The 21,891-nt window shown below is 41.4% G+C and overlaps 1 protein-coding gene across 1 annotated transcript in view; it reads left to right on the forward strand.

The window, feature by feature from the left end:
• The first annotated feature begins 836 nt into the window (after positions 1-836).
• EIF2AK4 (eukaryotic translation initiation factor 2 alpha kinase 4) overlaps positions 837-21,891 on the forward strand; it is a 78,645-nt gene continuing 57,590 nt past the window's right edge. The window contains exons 1-7 of the mRNA XM_063439792.1: positions 837-1,138; positions 12,147-12,250; positions 16,002-16,104; positions 16,902-17,075; positions 17,366-17,446; positions 18,905-19,053; positions 20,455-20,570. Coding sequence (XP_063295862.1) covers positions 926-1,138; positions 12,147-12,250; positions 16,002-16,104; positions 16,902-17,075; positions 17,366-17,446; positions 18,905-19,053; positions 20,455-20,570 — 940 coding nt within the window. The 5' untranslated portion in view covers positions 837-925. The remainder of the gene's footprint in view (positions 1,139-12,146; positions 12,251-16,001; positions 16,105-16,901; positions 17,076-17,365; positions 17,447-18,904; positions 19,054-20,454; positions 20,571-21,891) is intronic.

A 21,891-nucleotide genomic window follows, 5' to 3' on the forward strand; every position in this document is an offset into this window, starting at 1 on the left:
GTTAACATTTTTCGTTATTATTGTTTCAGTCTTTTTCCTTTAACCATATGTCTGGTTGATTAATTATGATTGGAAACAAGCATGCAGAATGTCTCGAAATGTACTGAGATCAATGTACCGGTATGTCCATGTAAATGATGACTTATGCACGAAAAGACCTTATGTACAAATGGAAACTATGGATTGTATTACCGAGATATTATGTAATGTTATTTTTTTGGTGAAAATCAATAAAACATTAATGAGGGGGGAAAAAAATTCACTTTGAAAACTTTTGTAAATGTCTGAGCGTTGGCTCTAACACCCGGGTATTATTTTTGTCACCATGTCGCACTGGGTTTTTTTTTTTTGGTTTCCATGGAAATACATTTACATTCTCCTCAGGTATTACAGTGTCAATAAAATGTCACATACTTGTTTATTAATCTTCAATTAATCTTCAATTAATAAACAACATCACCAAGACGGAGAACAAATACACTATCCTTAAAGTCTATAGCGCTGCGGAATTTGTTGGCGCTTTATAAATAATAATACATTCTTTAGAATAGGATAATTTGATAAATCTCTTTAATGCTGGATACACTTTAAAGTAACATTGCCCATCATAAAACCATATTTTCCTAGTCAGGTGCACATGATACTCTTTCAAAAGGAAAAAGTAACAGCCAATGTCCACAGCAAATGTGCATCCCTTCACACCCTCTTCTATACCCTTGACGTGGATACAATTTTTGCCCATACTTATCATGGCGGCCGCCTTACAAGTCCCAATTCGTTGCCCTTACTAAAAATGGCCGCGGGGGCTTCGCGTGATGTGTGCCGTGCCCTGGAAGCCTATTGGGCAGGGGCATGCATTGTAGTGGCAGCTGTCGGGGGCTTGCAGCAGCAGCAGCAGCGATTCCCGTAATGTGTCCGGTATAGTATGGCCGAGGGTGGGGGCAGCGCGGTGCTTCCTGTAGGTTCCACTTCGCCAGGTGACCATGAGCGGGCCGAGGCCGGGGATAAGGGGCGCTCCGTGGGGCCTGCTCCAGACCCGCCAGAGACCCACTACCACAGGCAGGAGAACGAGCTGCAGGTCCTGGATGCCATCTATGGGAAAGACTTCGAAGACCTGAGGAAGAACTCCGCCTGGAAGGTACATCCTGTCAGAGACACCCCAAAAACCAGCACTCTGATATGTGGGGGCTACCTTTTAAACAATAAGGGCTAACAAAACATTGACCCCCTGCAGGCAGACAAGAGGGCTAAAAGTAAAAAAAATGTATTTATTTTTGACAACCCCTGACTTACAAAAAAAACCCAAAACAATTATAGAACTTTTCCAACTAGTTCCAATAAAAGGAACTCTCTCAGGTCCATTAGAACCATTATGGAATGCTGTGTTGGGTACGTTAAAGTAACTGAGCATTGTTACCAGGTTTGATGTAAAACTGGTTAGATATGGCTCCTCATAAGGGAAGTCTTTTTCCTGACTCCCAGAGACCACTTTCTACCAGTTTGCATTGATAATGTTGAATTAAAGCGGCTCTCGGTATATAATATTGATTTAAATACTAATGCAGACTGTGTTGGAATGTCATTGAAATTCCAATACAATCCAAATATACCATAGCACAAAACATTATTATTTATATAGTAGGGGACTATTTTGTCTTAACCCCTTAAGGACCGGCCTGTTTTTGCAATGTTTGTACGTTAAGGACCAGAGCACTTTTAACACTTTTGTGGTGTTTGTGTTTAGCTGAAATTTTCCGCTCTCTCATTTACGGTTCCCATACAAGTTATATATTTTTCAGGACAAAAGGGGCTTTCTTTACATACCATTATTTGTATTATGTCAAATATTGTATTTAAAAATAATAATAAAATATGGTGAAAAATGTAAAAAAAAACATGTTTTTGGACTTTTACTTGAAAAATCTTTTACTTATCTACAAAAGCTAATGAAAAAAACTGCTAAATAGATTCAAAATTTTGTCCCGAGTTTAAAAACACCCAGTGTTTACATGCTTTATTGCTTTTTTTTGCAAGTTATAGGCCTATAAATACAAGTAGGAAATTGCTGTTTCAATATATATATATTTTAAATGTATCAATAGTGACCATGTAACACCGTTATCTGTCATAAATCCCCGAAACACACCTAACATGTACATATTTTTTTAAAGTAGACAACCCAGGGTATTCAAAATTGGGTATGTCCAGTTTTTTTTAGTAGCCACCTAGTCACAAACACTGGCCAAAGTTAGCATTTATATTTGTTTGTGTGTTAAAAATGCAAGAAACGCTAACTTTGGCCGGTGTTTGTGACTAAGTGGCTACTAAAAAAGGCTGAACATACCCCATTTGCAATACCTTGGGTTGTCTTCTTTTGCAAATGGTATGCCATCATGGGGCTAATTCTCATTCCTTGGCTACCATACGCTCTCAAAGGCAACCTAACCAATCCGACAAATTTCAATAAAAAAAAAAAAGTAAAATCAAGCCTTATATTTGACCCTGTAACTTTCACAAACACTATAAAACCTCTACATGTGGGGTACTGTTATACTCAGGAGACTTCGCTGAACACAAATATTAGTGTATCAGAATAGTAAAATGTATCACAGCAATAATATCCTCAGTGAAAGTGCTGTTTGTGTGTGAAAAATGCAAAAAACTTCACTTTCACTGACAATATCATCGCTGTGATATGTTTTACTGTTTTGAAACACTAATATTTGTGTTCAGCGAAGTCTCCCGAGTAAAACAGTACCCCCATGTACAGGTTTTAGGGTGTCATAGAAAGTTACAGGGTTAAACACAGTGCTAGCAAATTAAATTATCTGGACTTTCGGCCTGGGTTGGCAGGCAGGTCCCTCAAATTGCAATCATTAAAATTACTTAATTAGGTAAAAATATTACATAAATACACATGTAAAATTTTAATATATATACATATTTATATATTTGACGTCTACGTGTATATTTATGAAATTATTTATGTAATTATGTATATTTCATATGTATATTTTGTATTGTTTTTATTTTATTTATATATATATATATATATATATATCATTACATTCTAAGTGTATTTTGAGTTAAATAAATATATATATATATATATATATATATATATATATATATATATATATATATATATATATATATATATATATATCAAAATACTGTTAGGATAAAATTGCATATATAAATATTTTTTTTATAATTATTAAAAATTATTTTTATTTTTTGTTATTTATTTTTATTAACATATTTGTATTTTATAATAATATATATATATATATATATACCATATATATAGCAATTATATATATTGTATATATTCGTGTGTAATTTAAATATAAGTGTATTTTTATATTAATATACGTGTATATATAAATATAAAAATACACTTAATATGACATTATGTATGTATGTATGTATATGTATGTATATATATATATATATATATATATATATATATACACACACACACACATATTATTTGATTTTATTTTTTTTTTACACTGTTTTTTTTTTTTTTACTTTATTTTTTTGATTTTTCACTTGCAGGGAGACTGCCTGTCAGCACAGACAGTCCCCCTGCAGGCAGATACACAGACACCTATTGCGGTCATGTGATCGAGTGATCACATGGCCGTGGGGTCCTGATCTGCCGAGGGGGGACTGCCCGGGCAGACAGGCAACCCCCCTGGACCGGGTGGAGCACTGATTGCCGCCGTGGGACCGACGGCGATCAGGTAAGTAGCACCAGACCGTTATGACGGTTCAGGACCGTCAGCGGTCCAAACGCACGTTTTACCGCTGACGGTCCTGAACCGTCAGCGGTCCTGAAGGGGTTAAAAGGACACTACAGGCACCCAGACCACTTCATCTCATTGAAGTGGTTTGGGTGCAATGTCCCTGTCCCCTTTCACTGGGTGTCAGGGGCTTCCTGGAGTTTAATAACATGAAACGATGCTGCACTTCCTCAAGCTTTGCATTGGTTCAATGCTATTCAATAGAGTCGCCTTAGAGCACGTGTCGCACATGCGCAATTGGTTCCCCCATCACCATCCGGGCTGGAATAGGATGTCACTCTGGCCCGGCATGATGTGTGTGTGTGTGTGCGTGTGTTTAGGTGACCAGCTCCCCCCCTCCGAATGCATATAAATGGTGTTTTTACTCACCTCATATATCCATGCTGTGTTGGTCTCCCCGCGCCTGGCTCCGCCTCTATGGCAGAGATAATCAAGCTTGATGATCTCCGCCAATCCATTGCTTTCCCTTAGGGAAGTATTGGGAAGCTATTGCACATGCTCTGCAAAACACTGCACAAATCGGCATCCCCTCATAGAGATGCATTAAATCAATGCATCTATATAGAAAATGTTCAGCGCCTCCATGCAGAATGTGGAGGCGCTGATTGTAGATGCTGCACACTGTGCAGCACTGAGATAGGAAGCACTTTAGCGGCCGTGTGAGTGACTGCCACTAGAGGTGTTACTAGGCAGCAATGTAAATACTGCCTTTTCAGAGAAAAGTGCTTACATTGAGAAGTCTGCAGGGACAAGCTATAGACCGCAGAACCACTACATTAAGCTATAGTGGTCCTGGTGACTATAGTGTCCCTTTAAGAATTGTATTTTTGTCTTTGAAAATATATCTTTAAGTGTAAAGAGAAAAGTTTCTCTTCCCTAGGAGGTGAGAGAAGTCAGGCCAAGTTGTGTATGCACCGTGGAGATGCTTACAAAAAGTGGATGACATTGATATACCCAGCCGGTACTGTTATTCTTGGATGGCTTCTTGACATTAGCTGGAGATAGAATTATAACCCATCCCAAAAAATCAAAATATCGCTGGACCGGATGCTTTTTGTAGTAGAAATGCTGCACGTACCTTGTCCTTGCACCCTAACCACTATTATAGAATAATCATTATGTCTTCTTGCAGTGATTGTGGTGCAATAACTTTCTATGTGCAGTTTTTTCTGTCACGGTGGCACCTCCCAGAGGATTAAAGGGAAACTCCAGTGCCAGAAAAACGATCCGTTTTTCTGGCACTGGAGGGTCCCTCTCCCTCCCACCCACCAATCCCCGGTTACTGAAGGGGTGAAAACCCCTTCAGTGACTTACCTGGGACAGCGGCGATGTCCCTCGCCGCTGTCTCCGCCTCCGCGACGCTCCTCCTAGTGATTACGTCGGCCGGTGGGCGAGACTAATCTCGCTCACCGGCCGAGGAGACCTAATGCGCATGCGCGGAAATTCCGCGCATGCGCATTACGTCTCCCCATAGGAAAGCATTGAAAAATCATTTCAATGCTTTCCTATGGGGTTTTGAGCGACGCTGGAGGTCCTCACACAGCGTGAGGACATCCAGCGACGCTCTAGCACAGGAAACCTGTGCTAGAACCCAGGAAGTGACCTCTAGTGGCTGTCTAGTAGACAGCCACTAGAGGTGGAGTTAACCCTGCAATGTAAATATTGCAGTTTATGAAAAACTGCAATAATTACAGTTGCAGGGTTAAGGGTAGTGGGAGTTGGCACCCAGACCACTCCAATGAGCAGAAGTGGTCTGGGTGCCTGGAGTGTCCCTTTAACAATGTTTTGGTATTCACAACCTGCTAACATGTATAAATGTTGTTTTAAACATACCAAATGGAGGGGATGCTCCTATAGAGACCTATTCAATTAGCTAGTGATTTTGGCTTTAAGAGTGTCCCTATAACTGTCACACTGTCTCTCATTCTGTGAGGGAATCTGAGGAGCCATTATTCTGCCTCTCCCCTCATGTTTCATATTTTTTTTTAACCTGTTGCCTGCTTGCTGCTCGTTTTTTTTTTCATTTTAGATGCAAAGAATAGGCACACCTACATATTCAAAATCAGTCTGAATTTTGTAATAAATATTTGAATTTTAGTATTTAATAATTATTTGAATTTTTTTTTTACTTTTGTTTGTAATTCACACATTTCTATTATTTGTTTTATATGTTTATTTATTTTAGCAGACCGATTTTTATCCCATATTGAATTGGCATGTTCAGGGCTAATCACCAAATGTACCTGTAATTTGCTTCTAGTGTATGCCCAAGTGGCATGTATGGGAATTTCCTACAAGTTTTGACAATTCAGAGGCAGATTTGGACCTGTAGCATCATGCACTTATGTCTAGGATAAGTGCTACAATACATGGCTTGTATATTAAGCGCTATGGAATCTGTTGGCGCTATATAAATGGTAATAATAATATACACTCAAAAAAGAGAAATGTTGATCATTAATAAAGGTACTTGCAATTTTGACTTTGTGCAACTTGTTGCAGAGCCTGTGCCTTTGTTGTTTTGTTGCTCTGTTTCTGTCGATGGATAGATAGGATGTGATTTAGATTTGTTATTGGTTAAACCTGTTTAACCCCTTAAGGACACGACATGTGTGACATGGCATGATTCCCTTTTATTCCAGAAGTTTGGTCCTTAAGGGGTTAATTCAGGAGCTTGTAAGGCTTTGCAGAAGTCATTGATGCTTTCTATAAAATGGAACCAGTAAGAGATCGAAAGTTAAAACACAGGAGGCAAACAGCACAGAATAGCCACAGTCACGAGCCTGGGAAACAAAACAAAAAAAGGAATGGTAAACATTGACATTACACCCAACTACTGAGCAATGTCCACCGAGTTCACACAAAAAAATAATTTTTTTTTTAAACATACGGAGGCTCCTATTATGCTTCTCTTTCTTTAATTCTCCCTCAGCAGCGAAGAGAAATATATGCAAAAGAGAGAAAAAAACAATATAACATTAGCATATTGACAGTGCTATCATTGGTATCCACCCCATTATTATATAAGGTGTAGCACTCCATGCTTCTTCCTCTTTCTTCGCTGCTCCCTCAGACCAGATAAGTACACTCTCCTCTTACCTATAGTGTGCTCTGGTGGGATTGTATTGTGTTTGCATTATTTGCTCTGTTTATTTGCTCTGCTTATTGGGATGTTCTTTATTGTTTAATCCCTTCCACTGCTTTTGATCATTTATCTGTTTTTTGCTGTACATTGCATTTTTTTTGTGTGACCGATTTTATACTCAGGTTTTTCCCTTTGGACATTTCTGTTTCCCTCCCTCCCCCCTCGGGTTGGGGCTCCCTTCCCCGGTCACACTCTGCCGGGTATCGTCGGCGGGGCTCGTCCAGCACCCCCGCAGCGTTTTCCCAGCACTAATTTCTATACCACGCGGCTGCCATTTTTTTGGTTTTCCTCGCGGCTGCCATTTTTTTGGTTTTCTAGTCGCCTATTAAGGCGGCTGCCATTTTAAAGAACTAGTACATCGTGGGATTTCTTCTCACACGATCTGAGAATCGATCTTTTCTCTCTCCAGACGGGTACAGTTTATTTATAGCAGATATATACTTTGGAGCTATCCTCCATCTCCCTGTACCTGGGTTAATCAATCCTCGTACTCGGTCTTTTCAATTTGTTATTTTCTTACTTGCACTCAGTTATCTACCATTCAGTCTGGTGATAACTTCCCTGGCAAACCTAGTCCCTCAATGGCCACTACTAGCCCTGACCCCCAGGCTGACCCTGGGCTCATGGGCTCGGAAGAATTCCAATCCCTTCTGGACACCACCATGTCCAACTCTATTTCAAAGGCCATATCATCAGCCATGGGCGCTATGTCCTCTACCATTTCGAACTCCATTACACAGGCGCTCAGGCAAGTCCAACCTCACGCTACCCCTGCCTTGACACCTACCCCTCTTGAAGGGACACTACCAGGGCGCAAAGCGCTAGGCAAGCGCAAACACTCTCAAGACCCCCCCCCCCCCGATGCAGGTTAAACCTGCTCTGATTGACACGCCTCAGGCTGTCCATGATGGCGCGCAACAACCGCGCAATAGAGCTCCTGGGCGAGCTACGGCTACCAGAGACTGGAAACGGGCAAGAGCAAGGAGGCAAGGAGGGGGATGAGGGGTCAGACGTCCCATACTCTGACCCGTACGAGCGAAAGCAATTCCCTTTGGCACCGACACGTGCCTCGACACAATCAGGGGCGCCCGGGGCAGAAGCGGCCCGCGACTAAAGATATACCTCTATTTGACCCTGATAACTTAAGGCACCCACGCTCTGCTGAGTGGGAACCCTCTGAACACATCGCCCAATACCTGGCCCTCAGGGTACCTAAGTCCCTCTCCCAACCCATAATACCAGATGCTGTGGCAAAAACCCCAGAAGTGGACCCTCAGCCCAGTTTCTAGCCGGCTGGAAACCTAAGAGGGGACTAGACTATTCCCTCCGTAACTGTCAGGACAAGTTCCTAGACACACTGGGTCCCGTCACTAAGCTGTATGAACTGCTGGAAGCAGCTCAGTCGGGTGAGGCACCCTTGGATTTTGACGTGGCGTTTGGCTGGCTCCAACGCTTGGTCTGCATGATCGGCAACGCCAATACAGCCATGTCAACGGAACGCAGGAAAGCTATCCTGCTGAAGATTGAGCCCAAACTGGCTAGCATGGCCTCCTCTGAACCAGGGGCCTCGGCTAAGGGTCTGTTATTCGGCGAATCCTTCGTCAAAGATCTGGGTTCCTATGTTAAAACCTTCACGGCTCTGGATAAAGCACAATCGTCCATTAAAAGAGTCTTCCACCCAAAGGTTTTCGGTGGGGCCGGTAGAGGTAAGAGCCGTCTACCCGGCCGCAATCCCCGAGGTTTCTCCAGACCGGGCAGAGGCTCCTTCAACACTTGGAGGCAAAACCAGGAACGTTCCTACACGGGCGATTTTCGGTTCCACTCCAGATATAGTAATAGAGTCGGACGCAAGCTTACATGGCTGGGGCGCGCGCTGCGGCTCCATATCCACAGGAGGCAGATGGTCAGTAAACGAATCGTTCCTACACATAAACTCACTGGAACTACATCGGCAGCCTCTCACCCAGGGGCATTTCTTGCTCAATCCTCCTCAAGTTGGACAACATCTCGGCGGTCAGGTACATAAACCATCTAGGAGGTACCAAATCCCGCATCCTGGCAGTTTTGGCTTGAGACTTCTGGCACTATTGTTTGCGAAACAATGTGTCTGTGACCGCGGAACACATACCAGGCCTAGACAATTACACCGCGGACTGGAACTCCCGATACCTGAGGGATTTAGGGGATTGGAGACTTCAACCGAAGGTATTCTCCAAGATCGCACAACTATGGGGACCCTTGAGTGTGGATCTCTTTGCGTCCAGACCAAACACACAACTTCCTCAATTTTTCAGCTGGCGACTGGACCCGGAGGCCTTGGCAACAGATGCTTTTCTCCAGGACTGGACCGGGGGACGAGCATATGCCTTCCCCCCCCGTTCAACCTGATTGCCCGGACGCTGGCGCACATTCGACGCTACAGGACCACATTGGTCTTGATAACACCATGCTGGAGATCTCAACCTTGGTTCCCTCACCTTCTGGAAATGGCGATCGATTTCCCACAGTTACTACCGGATCAAACCTCCCTGTTAACCAATCCGGATGGGGAGAACCACGACCTGATAGAACGGGGAATCCTCCGGCTCATGGCATGGCTCTTTCCGGGGACCCTGGAAATCACAGAAATTTCAAGAACTACCACCCAACTCTTGGCGAACGCCTGGGCACTAGGAACACGGCGCACATATGCTACGGCATGGAGAGCTTGGTCCGATTGGTGCCTGGAAAAATCAGTGGATCCCGTATCAGCTTCTGTAAAGACGGTACTAGATTTCCTCACACAACTATTAGAATCGGGCAAAGCATTCCGTACAGTCAACATCTACAGATCAGCTATCTCGGTACGTCATGATACTGTGGACGGAATTCCTCTCGGACAGAACCCCTTGGTCTGTCGCCTACTCAAAGGTGTACGTTTCTCACGTCCACCAAAATCCAGATATGGATCCTTTTGGGATGTCAACATAGTGTTCAAATTCCTAGAGGAATGGCCCGACAACACGGCACTGTCAATTAAACAATTGTCGGCAAAATTACTCATGATATTCTGTTTACTATCCTGTAAACGAGTGTCTGATGTAAGGGCCAAATCTGCCAAATCTGTGCCCGATACTGTGCTTAAAAGAATACGAATCCCGTACTTCTCCCCTACGATCATCAAACGACGGTCCTTTGTTTATTTCACTGAAGAAACAGCACCTTCCAGTAACTACACCTACTCTCGCTCGTTGGGCCAAATGGTTATTAGCTTTGGCCGGGATAGACATCAGTCTTTTCAGACCACTCTGTCAGAGGCACTATGGCTTCTAAAGCATCGACAATAGGATGTCGATTGGAAGACATCTTGAAGGCCGCAGACTGGTCTACGGAATCCACATTCCGGAATTTCTATTTTAAATCAATCCAACATTTCTGGGAAAGAGTTATTGCTCAGCTTTGAAAGAGCATAATAGGAGCCTCCGTGTCTTTAATAAAATTCCTAGATTTTACTATTAACATGACGTAAAGTCATGATTTTATTAAAGACACGGAGGCGAGTATTATTCCCTCCCGCCCTCCCTGGGTGGAGGGATTGGATTTCACACGGGTATCAACCACAGATTGGGTGTGTCTTTATGATCAGGTTACCATATTAGAATGTTTCCGGTACGTCACACAGGTAAGTGACTATAATTTGATGTAAGTAGACATAATCTTAATTAAAAATATCATATGTTATGACGGCATGACAACAATTTTGTCCATAATAAGTTAAAGACCTATGTTGGAGTATATGATACAACCAGTTACCAACCAAATATTACCATACTTTCTCCTCTCATTTTAGCCTGAATAATTCTATCAAGGTGTTGAAGTTTCGAAACAAGGTGCTACAGTCCACCCATAAAGAATGGACATTTGACTATCGCCCACTGTTCCTGTTCGGGCCAAGTTTATCGTTTGGTTATTGATCTGGTCTTCGGATCGCTACAGAAAGAGGAAGAAGCATGGAGTGCTACACCTTATATACCAAGGGGGTGGATACCAATGATAGCACTGTCAATATGCTAATGTTATATTGGTTTTTTTTCTCTCTTTTGAATATATCTCTCTTCGCTGCTGAGGGAGAATTAAAGAAAGAGAAGCATAATACTCGCCTCCGTGTCTTTAATAAAATCATGACTTTACGTCATATTAATAGTTAAATTGAGGAATTGTCACATTGTGTACATACAGCTGGGTTTCAAGGCAGACCTTTGGTAAAGGATTGTTGAGTTAGTTTCGGATCACAGAGAGAAGTTTCACCATTTGTGAATAAGTTGGGAGAGTTGGACACTCTTGGTACTTTCCTGTCTGAGTCATTACAGAATTGGTTTCCTTGGATCCCTTTTGCATGTAAGCATAGTTTAGTTGTATTACCAGTGTGCAAATATCAAGAATAGCCATTTACATCTTTGGTATTTTTTATTTAAAGTACAGTTCGTCAGCAAAAAGTCCCAACCCCCTCCCGTCCCCAGATTTGCTGTGGCATTAAAGGGACAGTCTAAACAACAACATTATATTGTCTTGAATAGACACAGATAACTGGCCCCTGCAGCCTTGCAAATGAAAATATTGCCATTCCTGTGAAATTACACTATTTTTTTTGTTTTTTTTGTTTACGGCTGCTAGGGGCTTTTGACTCCAATAGATCCAATTATTGCGTGAGGTCCTGTGTCCATGTGCAACATAAGCTAATGTTGAACTCTCTGCACGTCCTTGATTGAATTGGTGGATTGGAGCAACGCCCCCTGCTTTGACAAAATTCATCTTCATTGATGATTTCACAGTAGTAGGATTGGGCTGCAGTGAGTTGATTCTCCCGATGCTAAAATCAAAGAAGCTTAAGTATTTTAATCAAAAAATGGGGTTGGACAATATTCTAAACTGGAAGGAATGCATCTTCTGTTTAAAGGCCCATTCCTCTTTAAAACCTGGGAGAGGATTTTATTTCAATGCATTTAAGGGGAAATTGGGAACATTGAGTGTTGATCCTGAACTCAAGAGCGTGTGCTTTTTAACTTCAACCCTGAATTGTGTATGGTTGGCCACCAATTTGGAATATTTCCAATTTCATTGTAGACCACTCTAGAAGTATTTTCATTTTGTCTGGTTTTAGCCTAAAATTGTCTGTCTCAATATTTATTTTGGATATTTTCCAATATTTTTAGGTCCAGCAACCTCCAGAAATCACCCTTGCATTACGTCCTCTTGGTAATGAAGTTCATGTGAATGTAGACCTTTGGATTAAATGCCCTCAAACCTACCCAGATGTGTAAGTATTTTGTATATTCTTTCTTTCTCTTTATTTATTTTTTCTTCCAGAGGATTCTGTAAAGATGAATTATTTATGAAAGTTTGAGCAGTGCACTATTCCATTTAAATTCCACATTGATTGCTTAACTTTTTTGTTTTGTCTCCATATCTGACCTTTGTACATAACACTTATTGTGTCCAACATTGCCTCTGTTTTGCTATGTATATTCTGGGCCAGTAGTTTATGAATGGGATACTACAAGCAGCATTACCACTACAGCCCGCTTGTGTGCTTTTGGTGCCTGCGGGTTATCTGGTCCAGTTCCGCCGGGCTCTGATTGTTCCTGGTGGCTGCCATTGATTGGCTAAGACTGTTAGCTGATTGTTCTCAGCCAATGAATGACATTGCGTAGCACAGAATTAATATTAGCGGTCTGGACTGGCACCCCAATTATGCTGCTGTAGGTGGAGTTACACCAATGTCAGCTAAGGGCTTTATCTCTGTATGTTCAGCATATCAAAGTGAAATGCTGCACATACAGACTCCAGCTACCATGACCACTTCAAATCATTGACCTGTTTTGAAGCGGGTAAGTGCTAAACTGTATTAAAAATGGTTTGACAGATTTTTCTGAAAGGACACTGGGGCTCTCGTGGCACCATAACAGTGAGCTACCTTTATCTCTGAATCAAGTACGTGGTAGGTGAGATCAAAACCTGTATTTGTTGATTAATTTTCAAAGTGGTTTCTACCTGGTTTATTATCTTTTAGTTGGGGTTGCTTCTATTGGTGTTTATAGAATTGTATAACCACAAGTAATTTGTTCACTTTCATTTGCTCCAAGATGCAATTGAATGTCTTTTTGATTATTTTTTTAATTAGGAGCTCTGCTTTTTGTCTCAGAATCTATTGTAGAGTTCACGTTCTGAATTAAGCTATGCTTGTTGCCTGTCCCATGAGCTGTCAGTTCCATTGTGACTTTTTGATGCCTGAGGTGGTGTTACAATTGGCCAGCAAACAAAACCATAATTACATGGCATGGAGGAAGCTTATTACATCATTAGACAATGTTATGAGCAAGCTGGGGATTTATTATAGTTACAAAGTACAGCTGAATTAAAAAATGTTTTTTTTTCTTTTTCTGCATGCTTTAATATTTAAAAAAAAATACAAAAATCTTTAAGTGTTCACCTGGGAGTGTCACCTTAATATCTGATCATTTAACCACTGCATAAACCTGACGCCTAGGAGGTAGTTCACTTGACTTTTCTTCTCTAGCATTTTATTTAAGGAGTTTTGTTTATTAAAAATAATATAATATATATTCACAGGATAGCTAGTCAGGTTCTACACCGCCCCAAGTCAAAGGGAGGTTTGGGGCTTCCCAATTTATACTTATACTACCCATCGGCACAACTGGCCCAAGTGGTAGGTTGGCACTCTCCAGTGGACTCCCAACACTGGGTAGATTTAGAAACACACCTCATGAGTACTGACTTACCCCAGTACTGGATCTGGGTGCCCAAAGAGGACAGACCTGCTTTTTTTTTTTTTTTTTAGAGTTTAGCACTGCCAGACAGGTCGTTCTATCAGAATATGGGATCTCACGGCCACTAAACACTCCCTAAAACACACTCCTTCTCCATTGACTACATACCTGAGAAACGGGGCGTTTTAGCCCAGGATGAGCGCAAGGGACTTCCGGGGTTTAGAATCCACTGGGCTCCAACGATATTATCAAATGTTTGAAAATAACACCTTTAGGATATTCGAAAACCTTAAAACGCTAGCACCACTTACAACCAAAGACTATTTTCGGTACATCCAATTAAGACTTTGCACGAAACCCAACTGTACACAAGGCAGCGCACATCCCCATGACCTTCTTTGGGGAACTTTGTATCACAGATTCCATCCAGAAAGACTTGACTAAAATACTTTATACCCAACTGAGTGCCCCGGAATGGGATGACGATGGCCCCAGCTACATAGGCCGCTGGGGAAAACGACCTGGGACAGACATTAGAGGGGGAAGACTTGGCAGACATTTGGGAAGCGATAGCCAAAACATCCATTTACGTTCTACAACAGGAACAATCATATAAAATGCTGATGCAGTGGTGCACCATCCCAGTGCAACTATTTAGAATGGGAAAAGCCACAACAGACGTATGCTGGAAGGGCTGTGGGGACAAGGGGCCTTTATACATATGTGGTGGACTTGCTCAAGAGTGCACCAATTTTGGGCATAGGTCCAGACCCTGTTAACAGACGTATTTGAAAGACAGATAGGTATAGATCCTTGGTCCTTCCTCCTATCCAAACCCACTGATAAACTCCTATCATAGGAGCAAAAACTTCACAACAGCAGAACTCTGGCAGCAAGACAAGCCTTGGCTTAGTCCTGGCTCAAAAACACTGCCCACGCTAGCAGACGTAGTAATCAAAATCATAGACCATTATCTGATGGACAAACTGACCGCCGAAATTAGAAACACAGAACAAAGATTCCCAAAAAATCTGGCAGCCTTGGGAGTCCTTCATAAAACATTAACACACACCACAGGGGAAGGGAATGATGATGCAGTGGGGAAAGCCCGCCCCACCCCTGCCGGGTCTGCCATGGGAGGTGGAGGCATCTTCCCCTCACCACTCCCAACCCCTATAGAAGGCCCATTATCAAGAAGCCATAGCGAAAGGGACGTCATCATACACAAACAACCAATTGCAAAGATAGCTCTGATAAGCGCGGTGGACGGGGATTACCTTTTTAGAACCCCCTCCAAGACCAGCAGAAAACAAAACCACCACACAATTAATGAGAGGAAACTGGGGGAATGTAAGGAACAACCTATATCACCTTTCAAGGGACCCGCACCACAACCTCGAGAGAAAAAGAGCAGAAGGATCACCACAACCCCCTGACGCAGCCACCCGAAGCCAAAGAAACCAACATTACCCTGGTTACCCTCCTCTGAGATCACTGACCCCCTGTTTACATCCTACAATATCTATCACTTTAACCTCTCCAATAGAACATATGTGGGTAGAGATAAGACATGGGTATATCCGCCACTTATTGGTGCGGCTGAGCAATGCATGTGTGGCTGCAATTGAGAGGCGTACCCCATCCTATTCATATTAAATGAACTAACCACAGTTTTCTTCTTCCCTGAACGACCTCATCCTCACTCACTGTTAAAATGTGAACATTTTGTGACGGTCGGAGCAGGGTGGCTAGACAAACCTACAAAATAACACTATGTATGTAATAACAATATAAGGACACCGAAGTATAAATGGCAATATGTTGTTGTAACCCGAATCGTTAAAGGACCACTATAGTGCCAGGAAAACAAACTCGTTTTCCTGGCACTATAGGGTCTTTGGGTCCTGCCAGGCTGAAGGGGGAGGAAGGAGTTAAACTCTTACCTTTCTCCAGTGCCAGGCTCCCTCGGCGCTGGGAACTCTCCTCCCTCTTTCGACGTCATCCACCAAATGCGCATGCGCGGCAAGAGCTGCGCGCGCATTCAATCAGTCCATAGGAAAGCATTTCTCAATGCTTTCCTATGGACAGCAACATCTTCTCACTGTGAAAATCACAGTGAGAAGCGCGGAAATGCTTCTAACGGCTGTCAATGAGACGGCCACTAGAGGCTGGATTAACCCTATTGTAAACATAGCAGTTTCTCTACATATATTCTCATTGGCTAATCTTTGTAATTTAGCTTACTGCATACTAGTGACTATTTCTGTGTTTTGATATCAGTCCTCCAGAGATCAAGCTGAAAAATGTTAAAGGATTATCAAATGAAAATGTGAATTCTCTGACGTCAAGTTTGGAAGAATTGGCCAAACAACTATGTGGAGAGGTATAATGTGGGAAATAATTATAGTTTATGTAATAGACTATTTAACGGGGGGAAAAAATACTCCCCCCTCCCCCCTTCATCTGTGGGTGGATTTTAATTTGAAGAGATTATTTTACCGACCAATTTGTATTCTTATATTTGCTAAAAAGCCCACGGTTTGTCAGTTTTTAAGTGTAAACAATGAAATTACAATTTGAAGAGGAACAATCATGTTTTCGTTTTGACGCTACACAAATAGCTTGCTTTATAATACAAGAACGTTTTTGAATAAAATAACCCATACAATCGTCCCATTTAAAAACTAAAAAATACAGTGTGATCCAACACCGAAGCTGAATTCAGCCTCTAGCTCAAACCACCTTAGTGATGTTGGTCCTAAGCCCCCATCACCCTGCTAATGCAGAAGATGGGGCAGATGTTCATGGCAAGCATGCTGTACCTGAGGCCCACGAGAATGGACAGCACCAGCCTGGAACAAGCTAAGGATGCTGTCAGAAGTGGAGTCAAACCTCCAGCACCGATACCAACAAAAACATAACTGAAAAGCTGCACACACAGACCCCAAGTTTAAAGGAACTACCCCTCCCCTTCCCCCCAAAAAAATTCTATGCAGTTTGCCATTTTCATCTAAAAAATATATATAAAAAAATTTTGTGTGTGTTAAATGAGGGAGTATGTTAACACTAGATTTATTGTGGGAAATCCTATGTGATCTAATAATCTTGTGGTTAGAGACCGATTTCCTCCTAGTCTGAAACCGCTTATTGTTTGTTTTTCTACATGTGTTTCTGAAACAGGTCATGATCTATCAGCTGGCGGACCATATACAGTGTTACTTAACTGAAAAGAACCATCCACCCCCGAAGTCATTTCATGATGAAATGCTGAAGAATATTCAAAAACAGCAGGAAAAAAATGCCCTCGAAGAAGAAAAACGAATGCAAGAAATAAAGCGCAAAGAGGAACAAGCGGTAAGCTACGTGGGACAATAATTAGACACTGAGAGTAGGGCTGATATTTGTATCCTACAATGTGTTTTCCAGGCTGAGATCTCAGACATGACTGAATAGTCGGTCAGCATGCTCTGTACGCAGCTAGAATACACTCACTTACTGTGTTTAAATAATTAGGCCTTGAGTATCCATCACTGTAAACACTATTATGGCGTGTGTTTGTTGTGTTTATGTCGCTATTTACAATGTCCCTTTTTACTTGTGATAACATACTGCTGGAAATATTTTTTTTTTTTTTTTTTTTCCAGAGGCGTGAAATTCTTGATGAAATCCAGAGGAGGGAAGAAGAGAAAAAGGAAGAAAAGAGGAGAATGGAAATTGCAAAGCAGGTAATTGGCAGTTGAAAATGTATTTCTAACAAGGAGCCAAAGAAGCCAGGGTTTTGTAACGCGTTGTTACTTTAAAAGGACAGTACACTTTTAAAAAAAATATTTGTGTGTATATATATATATATATATATATACACACACACACACACACACCAGGTAAGCCATAAGACTTGCTTTTACCACAGAAATCTCACTTTAACAGTGCTCTCACTACTGCAAGGGATTCTGGGTAGGGGTTATGCAAATGAGCTCCACAAAAACTACATTTTTGCCTCATAATTCCACTTTATACATGATTTCCTTGGAGTATGTGTCTGCTGCATACAACAGCTTTGAAACACAACTCAGGAAGAGGTGCAGTGCCAGTGAACCACTCATGGACAGCTGTTTCGTTGTTATTTCAACTCCTCAACGAGAGATGTTACTGGGTTGCTATGGAGGCTTGGTGTTCGTACATACTAAATAAGTTGTGGTGGGGAAAAAGTGTGGATGAAAACTCCTTCCACCTGAAGTGGATAGTTAATGCAATGTTAAACACAAAAACACACACCAGGCAAGCCATAGGACTTTCTTTTACTACAGAAATCTCACTTTAACAGTGCTCTCATTACTGCAAGGGATCCTGGGTAGGTGTATGCAAATGAACTCGACAAAGAACCACAATTTTATTTATATATATATATATATATATATATATATATAATATATATATTTTTTTTAAATGCATTCATTCATTCACTGGATTAAAGTGTGTGTGTGTGTGTGTGTGTGTGCATATATAACGTTTTTAACCTTTGCTAATGGGACATTCTAGATAATTAAAAAGTATAAACAAACATAATTAACATTTTTACATAATGACAAGATAATCACATAAAAAAAAGTGAGATTACAGTAAATCCCCAGTCATCATTGCAGCTTCTGTAGAGACCTCTCCCCATATTAGGATGTAATTCAGCCCATCATGTTTATTTGATTTTTACCTAGCCCTGCTGTATCCCACTAGTCCTTGAACAACAATGGTGCATTGGCAACTAATTGATATGTTCACAGCAAGGAATGCATTAGGAAATATAAGTTGTTAGACAAACTGAGATAATCTTTCCTAAACAGTAAAAAGATCTGTCATGGGAGGTAGTAGTATAAAACCGGTTAAATGAGAAATTAGTAATGTGAGAGAGAGGAGGAGGGAGGAATAAAAGAAACTTCTTTTCAATACTTCCTGCAACCTCATTGGTTCATTGTTAATGCAATTTATGGTGTAAGTAGTAACGTGAGCACGCAGTATATGGACTGGAAAAGTGATCCCAACATAAATTTTACTTCTAATTATCGTATGTAATTGTAAAAAGTTTAATGATATAACCTACATTACAACAATAAATGTCTTTGTGTAGGGATTTTTTCCTGTGACCCCTATGCAGAGGATGTCGATATATTTCATGTTTGTGGTTGCAGGAGAGGCTTGAAAATGCCAACTTAACATGTCAGGAAAATTCAACCAAGATCACCAATACAGGAGCCAGAACACCAACCAATTGTAATGGAACATCAGCAGATCAGGGAGGAAATACCAGACATCGCCCTACTTCTACTGGTCGTTCAAAGTAAGAAAACAGTTTGTGTTTCATAGAAAAGGCAGTGTTTACATTGTGGTCTACTAGTACCTCTAATGGAAATCACTCAGAGGGCCACTAGGGCCACTACTCTCTACATGCAGGCGCTGAACATTCAGTATAGAGATGCATTGATTCAATGCATCTCTGCTGCTGTGGTGTTTTGCTGCGCATGTGTAATAATCTCCCAATGCTTTCTAATGATAAAGTGTTGGATTAGCTGAGATCCTCAAGACTGGTCTCCGCCATGGAGCTGAGGCAAGCTGCAGTAAGACTGGAGCGGCGTGGGAGAAAAGGTGAGTAAAGTCACATTTTTACTGCATAGAAAGAGGGTAAGGGGACATCCACTTCAGTACTATAGTGCTAGGAATACATGTTTGTATTCCTGTCACTATAGTGTTCCTCTAACACTTTGAGTTTCTGCTCTTATCTGTTTATATCCACATATTCACATAAGGAATATGGACAAAGGAAGACAAATGCATTTATTGCTGGATTGTTAATATTCGTAGAACTTTATATGCATGTGACCTGTTTGGACTTCCAAAACCATAATGGCAAATCTTGGCACCTTTTTTTTTCTTTGGGAAATACAGTTCCTGTGATGCTCTGCCACCTTTTAGGTAGGATGGGGAATCATGAGAATTGTGGTGCCAAGACTGTTTCATATATGAGTGCTTAAAGGGACTCTCCAGTGCCAGGAAAACATGTTAGTTTTCCTGGCACTGCAGGACCCTACAGTGCCCCTCTCCCTCACCTCCATCCCATGTTGCTAAATGGGTTAAAACCCCTTCAGTGACTTACCAGAGTACAGCGCCGATATCCTGCGGTGCTGGGTCAGGCTCCGCCTACTCTCCTCCCCCACCGACGTCAGACCTCCCCATTTAATGCTTTCCTGTGGGGATTTTGGCGACGCTGGAGGTCCACACTTTTTGTGTTCTAAGAACACTGAAGTCCCTCTAGGGACTGTCTCATAGACAGCCACTAGAGGAGGACTTAACCCTGCAAGGTAATTATTGCAGTTTATAAAAGCTGCAATAATTACATTTGTAGGGTTAAGGGTAGTGGGAGTTGGCACCCAGACCACTCCAATGGGCAGAAGTGGTCTGGATGCCTGGAATGTCCTTTTAAGCAGGTTTCAGAATTGTGGATAACCATCAACATGTTTTTGCCTTGTGGGATTCACATTCTTCTGCAGTACACCCAGACATGCAGGCAAATCCATTATGTGTATGTACAGACCAAAAAGATTTGCACTACACCACAATTGTCATCTGAGTGGTCAATGCTGAAATATATTTCTGGATTCACAAGTGTGTTGAATTTGAATCTGATTTACATACTTGTGTTTTTTTATTTATTTTTTTACATTTTTAATTTTTTTGTTTAAAGGCGCGACCGACAGTTTTCTGTTTGTAGCAGTGATGACCAAGCAGCATCATATGAAGTTTTGGTGTTTGATATTGGATGCAGTGGCCAACTTGTTGTCCACAGAGGGAAATGCCTTGGTGAGTATATGCTTACTTAATAGGTAAACTAGAAAAATGGTCAGAGTTGTGGCAACTGACATTTAATGTGGATAAGTGCAAGATAATGCATCTTGGACGTAAAAACCCAAGGGCAGAGTACAGAATATTTGATAGAGTCCTAACCTCAACATCTGAGGAAAGGGATTTAGGGGTGATTATTTCTGAGGACTTAAAGGTAGGCAGACAATGTAATAGAGCAGCAGGAAATGCTAGCAGAATTCTTGGTTGTATAGGGAGAGGTATTAGCAGTAGAAAGAGGGAAGTGCTCATGCCATTGTACAGAACACTGGTGAGACCTCACTTGGAGTACTGTACACAGTACTGGAGACCCTATCTTCAGAAGGATATTGATACCTTAGAGAGAGTTCAAAGAAGGGCTACTAAACTGGTTCATGGATTGCAGGATAAAACTTACCAGGAAAGGTTAAAGGATCTTAACATGTATAGCTTGGTGGAAAGACGAGACAGGGGGGATATGATAGAAACATTTAAATACATAAAGGGAATCAACACAGTAAAGGAGGAGACTATATTTAAAAGAAGAAAAACTACCACAACAAGAGGACATAGTCTAAAATTAGAAGGACAAAGGTTTAAAAATATCAGGAAGTATTACTTTACTGAGAGGGTAGTGGATGCATGGAATAGCCTTCCAGCTGAAGTGGTAGAGGTTAACACAGTAAAGGAGTTTAAGCATGCGTGGGATAGGCATAAGGCTATCCTAACTATAAGATAATGCCAGGGACTAATGAAAGTATTTAGAAAACTGGGCAGACTAGATGGGCCGAATGGTTCTTATCTGCCGTCACATTCTATGTTTCTATGTTTCTAATATCACACTCGTTCCAGTAGCCGACAGTATTATTGTCACTTTTTTCTTTTATAGTCCACAAATTTCTTCTTCTTTAAAATACTGTCTTTGAAAAAGCCTAAGCGGTTATATTAGAGATCTTTTACATGTTTGTGTTTTGTTTCAATAACATATTAATTGTCTGATTCTACAACTGACATATTTAACCCCTTAAGGACCAAACTTCTGGGGAAAAAAGGGAATCATGACATGTCACACATGTCATGTGTCCTTAATGGGTTAAAGGGACACTATAGTCACCAGAACAACTACAGCTCAATGTATTTATTCTGATGAGTATAATTCCCTGCAGGCATTTTCATGTAAACACTGCCTTTTTACATTGCCCCCTAGGGACACCTCCACTGGCCACTCCTCAGATGGCTACTAGAGATGCTTCCTGTGGCAGTGCTGCATAGTGCAGCACTGCTATTTAGTGTCTCCACCCTC

Source organism: Pelobates fuscus, chromosome 13 (genome assembly GCF_036172605.1).
Source record: "Pelobates fuscus isolate aPelFus1 chromosome 13, aPelFus1.pri, whole genome shotgun sequence".
Lineage (NCBI taxonomy): Eukaryota > Metazoa > Chordata > Amphibia > Anura > Pelobatidae > Pelobates > Pelobates fuscus.